The sequence below is a fragment of the Vigna radiata genome, unplaced genomic scaffold (genome assembly GCF_000741045.1).
Source record: "Vigna radiata var. radiata cultivar VC1973A unplaced genomic scaffold, Vradiata_ver6 scaffold_129, whole genome shotgun sequence".
Taxonomy (NCBI): domain Eukaryota; kingdom Viridiplantae; phylum Streptophyta; class Magnoliopsida; order Fabales; family Fabaceae; genus Vigna; species Vigna radiata.
This window is the reverse complement of record NW_014543107.1, coordinates 266,702-279,064: the sequence shown is the minus strand read 5'-3', so window position 1 is coordinate 279,064 and position 12,363 is coordinate 266,702. Positions and strand designations below refer to the sequence as shown.

At 37.0% G+C, this 12,363-nt stretch overlaps 1 protein-coding gene and 1 pseudogene across 1 annotated transcript; one reads left to right on the top strand and one right to left on the bottom strand.

The window, feature by feature from the left end:
* Window positions 1-7,186, top strand: part of LOC106752934 — an 8,815-nt pseudogene extending 1,629 nt beyond the window's left edge.
* A 4,004-nt stretch (window positions 7,187-11,190) lies between these two features.
* LOC106752933 lies at window positions 11,191-11,601 on the bottom strand. Its single transcript, XM_014634714.1, has one exon. It carries the CDS (start codon window positions 11,599-11,601, stop codon window positions 11,191-11,193), a length of 411 nt encoding a protein of 136 aa, XP_014490200.1.
* Between the last annotated feature and the right edge of the window lie 762 nt (window positions 11,602-12,363).

Sequence of the window (12,363 nt, the reverse complement as noted above, 5' to 3'; positions counted from 1 at the left end):
CCTGTGGTGAATTAGTTTTACAATTTTCAAGCTTTATTTCAATGTGCATTTTATTTTTTGTTCAAACATTGCATTTTGATAACTTTGATTATGTCTAGATATTTATCTATTGCAATGTTAGCTTTAGCATTTTCATTTACTTTAATGTTATCTAGTATATTTGGTAGTGATAATTTAGCCATCATGTTAGCTTAAGTTAGTTGGTTGGTTGCTAATAAAATTACATTGCTTCTTTAAGATTTCTCGGACTGTAATTGTGTTTGCCGCTCTAACTTGGTTAATGTTAAATCTGTATTTACACTTGCAATTTGGTATACTCTTAGTTGCCTAGTTTGTGCTGAGTCTTCTCTTAGTTGATGAAATTGCATGGTGTAAATTGGGTTTGATGTTAACATTGCGTTCGCTTCGTTCACTTTTATGAAAACATGATTATCATTCTCTTAGTTGAATAACTGTGTTGGATTAGAGGTTAGAGTCGTTGCTTTATGTTGTTGGTCTGTGATAGGAAGCATTGTAATTAAGTTAATGACCAATGGTTTCCATTTTTTCTTTGAAACCGTTTTTATATTTGTGTTTAATTATGAGTTTGCGTCAGTGTTTTGATTTTAGGTCATCTGAATTCACAAACTTTTCACAACCCTTCACTTCGTGTTTGACCAAATTCTCGAACCACATTTGGTCCTTGAGAGACGACCTAGGAGTCACTTCCTAGTACTATACTGCATTCTTTTATGCACATTAAATTTTGCATGGGGTGCGACACCCATAAAAATTTTGGCGCCGTTGCTGGGGACCAACGGTTCGGGTTTAGGTCTTTTGTTGTGGTAGTGTGTGTTGTGTTTTGTCTTGTGTTGTGAGTGTGTCATTCTGTTTTGTGTGTAGTGTCATGTGTTGTTGCATTTAGATAACTTTAGTTGCATATTTTCATTGCATTCTTCTTTTCCGCTTTCTTTCTACATGTCTACCTATTTTGATTTTGTGAATACTGCTTCTTCTGCCTATGTCTATGATTATGCTTCTCCTTCTGCATCTGACTCTGATATTGCTTCTCATGCATATTTTGCTGATTTATATGTTGAGAACAATATGACTCATCCTCCCATTCTTGAGAGTGCTATTTGGGAGCCAGCTTCACTTAGTGAGGATGATGTTCATTGTGTTCTCACCTCTGGACTGATACATTTTTGCCTAAGTTTCATGGTTTTGCTGGTGAATGCCCACATAGACATTTGGAGGAGTTCTATACCATTTTCTCTTCAAAGAAACCTCCTCGTGTCCTTGATGATCACATGTTTTTAAGGGCATTTCCGCATTCATTACAAGAAGCAGCAACGGATTGACTGTATTGTCTTTCTCTAGGATCAATCACTTCTTGGGAAGATCTTAAGCATATGTTCTTGGATGAATTCTTCCCTGCTCAGTATGGTTGCAACAACAATCCTGGATGGAATGACCCTAGCTGGGGATGGTATGATGTTCCACAACAATATCAGCCATTCCAAAATTCTTGTATGCCTTCTCCATCAGCCGAGGAGCTACAACAGCTACAATCATATCAGCCTGCCCAAGAAACTCCTCATCCTTCCACTACTTTTGAGACTACATTGAAGGAGTTGTTGAGACAGATGACTGCTCAGAATAAGTAGTTTCAGCAGGAAAGCAGAACTCAGATTATGCAGTTTCAGCAGGAATTTACAGCGTCCATACAGAGTTTGACTGATCAGCTGAGGCAGATGGCCAATCAATTAATTGAGGAACAGTCTCAAGTTTCAGAGAGATCACCATTTCAGACTGTTCAGATTCTTGATGATGTCAGTGTCATTCACATAGGAGATGGGGAGTAGAGTCATGAGCTTACTACTGCGCCATCTACTTTCCCACCCTCCTATGTCCCCATTCTTGCATCTGAGGAGACTGATGAAGAATTGGGGGATCAGGTAGATCTGAGCAACACTTTTGAGATAGGTAGATCAACTTCACCTTCCACCACTCTACCAATCTTCAGGGAAGTGGAGGTAAACGTACCAATGATTGATTCTATTGTTGATGATTATGTTATTGATAGTATGTTGATGATTGTTAGGTTGATGAGCATGTTTTTGATTTGCACTCTTTGCATGATGAGAAACAACTTTTGCCATCTTGTCTGAATCTTTATTCTCCATGCACTGAACATGAATCTGAGCATATTGTTGAAATTGTTTCTACATTTGAAACTGATTCATGTTCTGAGGGTATATCTGAGGTTCAGCCTCTTACACTGGGATAGGGTGTTGTACACCTGCATGTCATTTCTTTGGAACCACATTGCACTAACCATGTTGTAGGAGGTACACATGAAATTGACCAACACACACCCACTGTGGAAGACAAGGGTGCCAATATACACTATAGTTTGAAGATTAATAGGCACCAGCTGAACCCTCTCATCAACAATCACTGCTTCTTAGATCCAGCTGTGGAGGACATCTCCCTGCTTGATCAAATTTGGAGACTGAAGCAATTCCTCCTTAAGACTTCCTTGCTGAATCCGGTGGTGGAGAATATCTCCCTGACAGTCCAAAATTGGCAACTGCCACCATGATCAGGAGAGTTTTCCTTTTTCCTTCTCCCATTTTCCTCACTTCCATTGCACTTGTCCTTGATATGTTGACTGTTATAATTACTGATCTTATGCTTGTGACACATTGAGGACACTGTGTAGTTTAAGTGTGTTCTATTGGGGGACATTTTTATTTTCTTTGTTAGTTTATGTTTTCTGCGTTATATTTTTTTTCTTTTCTAGGTAGTTTTTGTTGTGTCTTGTGTATAGTTTTACATGTTTCTCCTAATTTTTAGACTTTGTTTAGGTTGTAGATGTGTCTTTCACTTCATTGGTACTCTGATTGATTGGAAATCCTTGCTCTTCTTTGCTTGGGAATATGATTATGATGTTTGAGAGGTTGATTTGATTGTGACAGAAATTACCCTGTGTGAGATTTGAGCCACTTGATATTCTTTCTTGTGTGTGATATGTCTCTTGATTGCTTGCACATATGCCTTGGCTTGAATCTTTTTTATGATTCTTGATTGATATGCATGTTTGGAAGTGATAAAGGTGGTTTTGTTGTTGAGCCTCTCTTGCCAGATGAGCCTACCTTGTTGTGATCCCTTGATAACCCCTTTTGAACCTATACTTTCCCCACTTCTTTGTTTTGAAGCTTATACACTAGCCCTAAGTGAAAAACCATGATTACCTTAACCTTAGGGAATTTTGGAGCTTTGGAAGTGTTTTGGGAATAAGTGTGGTCTCCTTGGGGATTCAGATGAATTGGCTAGTTGGTTCCTCTTCTTGTTTTTGTTTTTGTAAATATGTTGTGTATCGTGTCTATTGAAGTTGTGTTATGAAAAGAGAGATAAAAAAAAGAGGCAAGATGAAAAAAAAGAAAAAAAATATGGAAAAAATGAGAAAAAAAAAGTGTGAATAATGGAGTCAAGAAGAGGATTGAATTAGAGTTTTGGGTGTGATTTAAATGTGTTTACACTTGTTCCCCATTGCTCCTCTATTCCTTTTGGCTTATAGCTTCTTATCCATATTTATCCTCCCCTTTCCTTAGCCCCATACATCCATAAAAGACCTTTTGATTGGAACATGCATAGGTTTTGAGTGTTGATATTACAGGCTTGCCAAGTCTATTTGTGTTTGCTTTCTTGAGTGCATTGGGTTGACATTGTTTACCTTAGACACTTCAGAGAAACATTGATAGTGCGCCTGTGAGGCTCTATTGCTTTTGATTCACCTCTTGAACTGATTGATCATTTTTGTCATGCTTTGAACTGCTTGGATGATTTCATGAGTATCTGTTTTTCTTGATTCTGTGTTGGATACTGTCCACTTACTTTTCCTTGTCCAGATTTCTTGAGGACTATAATTCTGTTTGTTTTTGTCCTTGTTAGTCTTTCTTTTCTGTCTGCTGAGTATGTGTCAATTTCCTGATGTCCTTTGAATTGTTCCCTGATTTGCGTCTTGATTATGCCCAGGAGTGCAAAAGACAAACTGTGGTCTATTTTGATGAGTCAACATTTTATTGACTACACTTAGTTTATTGTGTCGAATTTGATCAGGGAATTGTGTTTAATTGTCCGGTATTTTCCCGTTTTTGCTAATTGTGCTTAATTTGATCGAAAATTCTAATTTTAATTAATTTGAATTTTCTGAGCTAATTATTTACAATATTATTTTCAGGGAAAATTTTGGAAATACAATTTGGGACATTTGGAGTGTTGTCAAATAAATTCAAGACTCTCCAATTAGACATTTTAAATTTTAGTTATATTGTTATTTAATTGTTTAAACTTTTTGGACAAACTTTTGCACATTGGGCCATTAGAAATATGAGGGACCCAAAGATTGTAAGACACTTAGCGCCACTTAGGGTTTTAGGGTGGACCCCACCCTCACATTTCTGGACACTTGGCCCTAGGGATTAAAACCCAGTCAGCTGCCACTCTCATTTTTGGGGGCAGATTTCTCTCGGCTGGAACATTGGGACAGGGTAACCATGTTTGTCTTTGGAGATTTCGGATGAATGAAATTTGTGGAACTGTTACAGCTCAATACTTTGCTCTAGATTTTTTATCTTCCTTTTGATTCCAACACATTTCCTTTAGCTCTTAGTAGTCACGGTCGTTCATCTTTCAATTGCTGATTTAAGTTCTTGGGAGAATAGGATACACGCTGCTTTCATTTTACTATTTGGTTTGCTTTAAAAAAATGAGAAATGGAGGCTGCAGCCACAACTCATTTACTTGGTTTTGCTTTGAATATTTTTATTAAAGTAATGAACTTTTGGATGCTTGCTTTTATTTCATTTTGGGAAAACAGTGCAGAAATTGGAAGATGCACACCGTCGGGGTTTCCATTAGCTTTAGGCAATGAGTGAATAAACTTTTTTTTTTATTTTAAGGAGAAAAGGAAGCGTTAATTTGAATTAACATTAGCTTTGATTCAATTTAGGAAAGTGAAACACGATGGTTGAAGAGGCATAGGCGGTGATTTTCTTAAAGAAGGCTCGGCTGCCACATCCACACTTTTCTTTGATTTAGGGCTATTACGTTTTTATTCTACAAGCATTTCTTTTTCTTAAGCTTTTCATTTAATTAAGGTGCAGCATGTGATGTCTTTTACATGGGATGCCAACAAATTCATTTCAGCTGAAGTAGGAACATTTAGTTGGAGGCACATGGTGGGAGTTGGTGGTTCTGCCACATCTTGTTTTAAGAATTGGAAATTCGGTTTTCAATATGAAAAGGATGATTTCAATTGGAGAAGAGGTGGTGCCACGGCTTGAACCTGTGGTGAATTAGTTTTACAATTTTCAAGCTTTATTTCAATGTGCATTTAATTTTTAGTTCAAGCGTTGCATTTTGATAACTTTGATTATGTCTGGATATTTATCTATTAAAGTGTTAGGTTTAGCATTTTCATTTACTTTAATGTTATCTAGTATATTTGGTAGTGATAATTTAGCCATCATGTTAGCTTAAGTTAGTTGGTTGGTTGTTAATAAAATTACATTGCTTCTTTGAGATTTCTCGGACTGTAATTGTGTTTACCGCTCTGACTTGGTTAATGTTAAATCTGTATTTACACTTGCAATTGGGTATACTCTTAGTTGCCCAGTTGGTGTTGAGTTTTCTCTTAGTTGATGAAACTGCAAGGTGTAAATTGGGTTTGATGTTAGCATTGCGTTCGCTTTTATGAAAACATGATTACCATTCGCTTAGTTGGTTAACTGTGTTGGATTAGAGGTTAGAGTCGTTGCTTTATTATGTTGGTCTGTGATAGAAAGCATTGTAATTAAGTTAATGACCAACCGTTTCCATTCTGTCTTTGAAACCGTTTTTATATTTGTGTTTAATTATCAGTTTGCGTCAATGTTTTGATTTTAGTTCATCTGCATTCACAAACTTTTCACAATCCCCCTACTTCGTGTCTGACCTAATTATCGAACCACATTAGGTTCTTGAGAGACGACCTAGGAGTCACTTCCTAGTACTCTACTACATTCTTTTATGCACATTAAATTTTGCATGAGGTGCGACACTCATTACCCACACGCGAACTCGGGTTCTAGTTCGTGGAGCAATTCCGCGCTCTGGGCTCAGCCGTGCACCTACGCATCACGATTGTGGTAGGTGGCATGGATATGATCAAGCAAGCGAAGGATTTGGTTGCGAGGCCGCACCTCGTCATTGCCACACCTGGGAGAATCCACGTCTTGCTCCGTGATAACCCTGATATTTCTCCTGTTTTCTCCAGAACCAAGGTTGTAATTCAATTTGGAGCTGCGTTTGGATAAGCAGTTCGGTGTTGATCTGGTTTTCAATTTATAGGTCCAAAAGTAGCTTTAAAACCAAAACTTCAAACAAAATTAATCTCGTTTGGCCACATTTAAACTTAGTTTTACTATTTGCATTTTTTCTTTAGAGTTGCAAATAGAGCATTCGAATATATAACCGTTTAATGAAAGATTTGTTTCTCCTCTTGCTTTTAATCCAAATATGCACAACTTTGTGTTGGAACTCATTAAATGGATTTAGGGTTCATAAACCCTAATTATTCCTCCCGTTTTCTCCTGAAACAAGGTAATGAGTGACCGGATTTAAAGCAGGTTTAGATAAGCATTTTAATTATATTCTTTTACCTATGATATTGATCATAATTATGTGAATTAATATTTGACTTGTGCTTGTGCAATTTCTTGTCTTGGATGAAGCAGATCGAGTTCTGGATGCTTGTTTTCAGGAGGAATTGAAATTTATCTTTCAGTGCTTACCTGAAAATCGACAAAATTTGCTCTTTACTGCGACAACTACAAGTAATTTGCAAAAGTTGCGAGAACGTTACCAAGATAAGATGTATGTCTACGAGGCATATGAAGGTTTTAAAACAGTTGAATCACTTAAGCAACAGGTGATATTCATCCCTAAAAGGGTGAACGATGTATATTTGATGCATATCTTGTCAAAAATGGAGGATATGGGAATTTGGTCTGCCATCATGTTTATCTCAACATGCAGGTATATTTCTACATTGTATGTTTGGATTCTTTGTTACCAATTTATTTTTCTATATTATGGTTTGTTATTCATTTTTCTGCTACGCCATGTCTATATTTTTTTGTGGTGCTATAGGAAAATGTGACCTTTCAGCTCAATATATCAAACAATCACACCTGCTAATTTATTTGTTTGATGCTCTTGATTTCGTTAGCTGGTTCCTGACTTCTATAAATATCTATATATCGAATATCAGAATTTTACCTTTGACTGCTTTTCTTCAATAAATTATGAGGCTGTTATTTTTTGTATAAGTTCCCCGTCCCCACCTGCAATGAAGTAAAAAGGGTAAACATTCTCATTCTAATATTATTATGATGACATTTGAGTGTATTAGTTATTGCATTTCTTTTTCTTTTGTTGACAGTTTATGATGGACTCAATTGAATCTTATTGTTGTGGACCGTTGTCTAATTGAATCTGTTTGTTGTCTGGTTATATAGTTTTGCGTAATGGTCTTTGTGTATGACATTCAGTAAATAATTAAAATTTGTTACGTTACAAGAAAAAAAAAAGTTGTTGCTGTTTGACAATGAAAATTTGGAATTATATATTTTTATTTGGCAAATGGTTGGACTTGAAATTGGTTTTGGTGTCTCTAGAAAATAGATATTGGACAAATGCAGGATTTCTACTTTCTCTGGTATGCATTCCATCCAGCTGAAGATGGAGGCAATTACTTTAACGTTATTAATTTTTCAATATATAGGTTTTTTAGTTGATGGGTGAACCAGAGTTTTATTGTAAGCATATATTTGAGGCTTTCCTACTTACTCGGTTTCTTCTATAGAGTGTAAACCAATGATAGTGAAAGAATGGGTAGAATTAGTATTTGGTTCTATTTTTATGTGTTGGTACGTTGTTTATCACTTTTGTATAAGTTACGATTTATTAAATATTGTTAGAATAATGTCATCTATGTATCATCATTTAGCCTAAGTAGGGGGTGGTGTGTTAGACAATCTATTAGGTGTACCTAAAGCCATACCTAATTTTGTACCTAGGTGTCCAGTACCATCTCTTAATCTTCCATGAACTCTTGAATAAGTTTTTCATTATAAATAGAAAATTATGAGAGGGTCTCTTTGTCCTTCAAGTTATATTTTTCTGTTTTCAAATCTTATGTTGGTATCAGAAGGTCAATCATTTGCTTGTCTCCATCTTTGGCATAGTTTTCACTGCCATTAACTGTTTGCCACCTGCAGTTTTTTTCGATGACCACTTAATTTGGACTGCCTCTTTGAGCAACTGCCAACCATGCAGGTGCCGAACCTAATTCTCAGCCTCGCCTACCACTTGCTGTGACTCCGTCACATTGCTATTGTCAGGCTCGCGGGACCTTGTTGTCTCTGTTTCGACCTTCAAAGCTTCGATCCATTGTGGTTCGAAGTCACCCTAGGGTTTTTGTTTTTCCTTGTTGTTTTTGCACCTTCTCGCTGGTTCCTTGCTGTTTTAGTCTTCTTGGTCAACAATGACCATTATAAATGCTATTTCATTCTCTAGAAGCCCTGCATTATTTCCTTGAAGCTAAAATTATCTTTCATGGGTTGTATTTGTTTAAATGTGGTTCTTTGGTCAATGACATCATGACCACCTTGAGCAAGATGGAAGCCGTGTACCAGCTGAAAAATCTGAACAATGGAAATAAACAGATTTTCAGCTATGTGCCTTGTTGTGGCAATCCATGGAACCAAGACTTTTGATTTTTCTTAGAGCTTTCAAAACATGCCATTTCTTTTGGAAGAGAGCTCAAAACATCTATGTCAATAATATCCAACGTCTCTATAATTCTGCAAACAAGCTTACATCTCTCAAAATGATTGACCATGATATTGTATCCTTCATGACTGAAGCCTAATCAGTTGTGGAAGAACTCAAGATATTCTTGGAAGAAATCAAAGATGTATGTATGTATATGCTATTTTTGTGTCCTATGATTTTTTAATTTAGCCATATCTCTCTGTATCCGTGTCTGGGCTTCATAGCATGGATGGCCTCAATGATATACCTAGCTCTAGTTGTGCCTCATCATGTTGAGGCTACTGCTCCATATTTTTTCAAGTTTTGTTTAATAGTGATGTGCTCAATTTCTGATTAAGAAAGCTTTAAAACTCTACCACAAATGATAGCCACAATTATCTGATTTACTCTCTGAATACAATTTGATAAGTTCTCAAGCACTGGAGGAACCCACCCATCCTCAGGCTAGCTTTTAGGTGCTAGAGAACCAAGCACACAAGTAGTCCATTTGAACATCCCATACTACTTGATGTGGGACTTAGATATACCAAAAAATATAAAATCTTCAAAACGAAAAACATCCCCATTTTCAAATATTCACAAACGATCTGTCTAGCCAGAACTACGTAATCATTGATTCTCCATCAAAAGTGGAGATACGTAGGAGCAAGGCTAGTCCTTGTCAGGGTCACTTTCCAAAAAATCAAAAATTTATCTACAATCATTTTCCAATCAACTTTTCTAAACAAATTCCTCAAACAAATTTTCCTAACAATTTCTCTAGAACTGCGTAACCCTAATTTCTAATTTTGAGAATACGTAGGAGAAGGGTCGATCCTTGTCGGGCACAAAAAAACAAAAAAAATATATTGTTTCTTTAGAGTCTTTTAGGGATAGTTAAACATTTTGCAAAACCACATCTTTATTCGCGTATTTAATTAAAGGTACTGCCTTCGGGCAGGCATTGTAGGATGCTAACACATTCCCTACACATAACCGACTCCTAAACCCAAAATCTGGTTTTTGTGGACCTAGCCTTATCTTTTTATGGTTTTTCCATAGTTTTCCAAAATAAACTATGGTGGCAACTCCAAAAACATTTTTCAAATAATTTTCTTTTTTGGATCGTCGTCCAGTCGCGATTTTGGATGCGACGGAAGGGTTTTCTAGAGAGTGGGTGATGGGAAAAGTGGAGAGAAACATTTGAAAAGCTCTTGAGAGTGAAAATGAAGAGTGAAAGTCGAAAAGTAGCGCCTGGGCGAACCCTAAGGGTGTTTTAAAATGTGCAAATGGGCCTCCAACGCTAAGCTCTTTTAAAAGCCCAAAAGCTCACTTCGACGTCACCGCTCAGCTCTATGTTACCGTTGAGCAGTGGGCGCGGTTTTGAAATTCCCCCTTTTTGGCTCGCCTGAGCGTTATTCGACCTGTATCACTCGATTTCAACTCTAATTTTTTAATTTTTATGCAATTCCCATCACATATGCAACAGTCAAGTCCTAAAATGAAACTAGAACAGTGTTAAAATAAAGATAAACAATCAATTGGGTTGCCTCCCAAGTAGCGCTTGTTTAACGTCACGAGCCTGACCCAAACCTTTCTAGCACTTGTCAGTAAGTGCAAATCTTTCTGACACCCTTCAGTAGGAGTTCCTTCCTGTATCCTTCAGTGAATACCTAAAAATTTTTAGCTTCCCTCAGTAGAAGCTACCCAATACACAAAATTTAAAAAATGTTCATAATTACATCACCAAGATTTAAAAATGAAAGCACAAAAATAATGTTCTTGGATCACTGGGGTGCCTCCCAGTAAGCGTTCTTTTAATGTTACTAGCTTGACCCAGTAGAGCTCAAATTTCATCCTTCATGTTGGTGCCTTCTTTGCCTTCATCACACCAACTCATCAATTGTTTTCGGTCCACCTTCTTGACTCGCCTAAAGTATGAAGCTTCAATTTCTATCATTCCATTCTCTTCAAAATCTTTCACCACCCACAGCTTCTTCTTGTATTTCACAAGAGTACCAAGCTTGAATGGTGCATCCTTCAAGTTAAAGTGAATTCTCCTTCCTTTATCAACTTTTTCTTCTTCCTTCACCTGCATTAAAACAAACTTACTACCTTTGTTGACCTCTTTAGCAGATTTAGGTCTCGCCTCTAGTGCATCCTTCTTTAAAGCTTTGTGACCTAGCTTTTTTACTCCAATTTGCTTCTCTTTAAAGACATTATAGACCACCTTTTCTTCTCGGTCTTTAAGCTTAATTACCCCATCATAAACATTGATGACTACTCTGGCCATTTGCATAAACGGCCTTCCAAGAATAACCGGAATCTTATCATCCTCCTTCATCTCTATCACCACGAAGTCAACCAGGAATTAAGCCCTTCAATGCGAATTACAACATCCTCCACCATACCATAGGGTTTCTTTGATGATCTATCCGCCATGATCAAGGAGATCTTTGTCGGCTTCAATGTAAGACCACCAATCTTCTTTAGCATAAATATGAGCATTAAGTTGATACTTGACCGTAAATCAAGTAAAGCTTTCCCTATCTTCACACTCCCAATGGCGCAAGGAATTGTAAAACTTCCCAGATCCTTTACTTTTGGAGGGTACTTTTTCTTCAAAGAGTCATTGCAACCTTCATGTTCCTCAGTAGCTTTCTCCTCAAAATCTATCTTTCCTCCGAGATATTGCTTTATACGCCTTGCATAAACAAGAATTTGTTGGAGTGCTTCGGTCAACGGTATAGTAATCTCCATTTGATTGAAGATTTCTATAAATCTCTCACACTTCCTCTCTTCTTTCTTTTGCTCTTTTGGGTAAAGAAGAACTATATCATTTTTTAAAATTTTTTCTTCTTTTTCAATTTTTTTCTTTTCCCTCTTCTCTTTTTCTTCTCTAATCTCCCCCTCACATATTTATTCTTTTTCCACTCTTTCCTCAACCATACTTACCACAACTTTACAATCTTCTCCAGGGTTAACTTCAGTATTAGCCCCAAATTAATTTTTCTCTGTAACCTCCACCCTTTTGGCCAGTTGACCAATCTGCATATGTATGTCTCTAAAAGAAGCCTCATTGCTCTTGACGGTGGATTCATGCACCTTCAAGAATATTTCAAACTTCTCATCAAGGTTGTTAACTTTTTCAGTTAAAGCAGATATTTGTTGCCAAAGTGGTGGTTGTTGTGGTTTGTTGAATTGGCCTCCAACTTGCCCGATTTGATTATTCTGGCTTTGCCCAATGCTTGGGTGATTTCTCCAACCTTGGTTGTAATTTCCTTGATTGAAGTTGCCCTGGTGGTATTGGAATTGATTGCCCATGTAATTTGCTTCTTCTTGGACCTCTTTTAGAAAAGCACATAGACCATTGATATGGTCACCACCACAACGATCACAGAGTTAATGTACCTGTGAAACATTCTTCAGCTCATTAGGCAGTTGAGCAATAATCCTTGTCAAACTCTCCAATTGTTGAGAAAGAAGCTTCTTCTGCGCAAGCAAGGCATCTTCAGTAGGCAA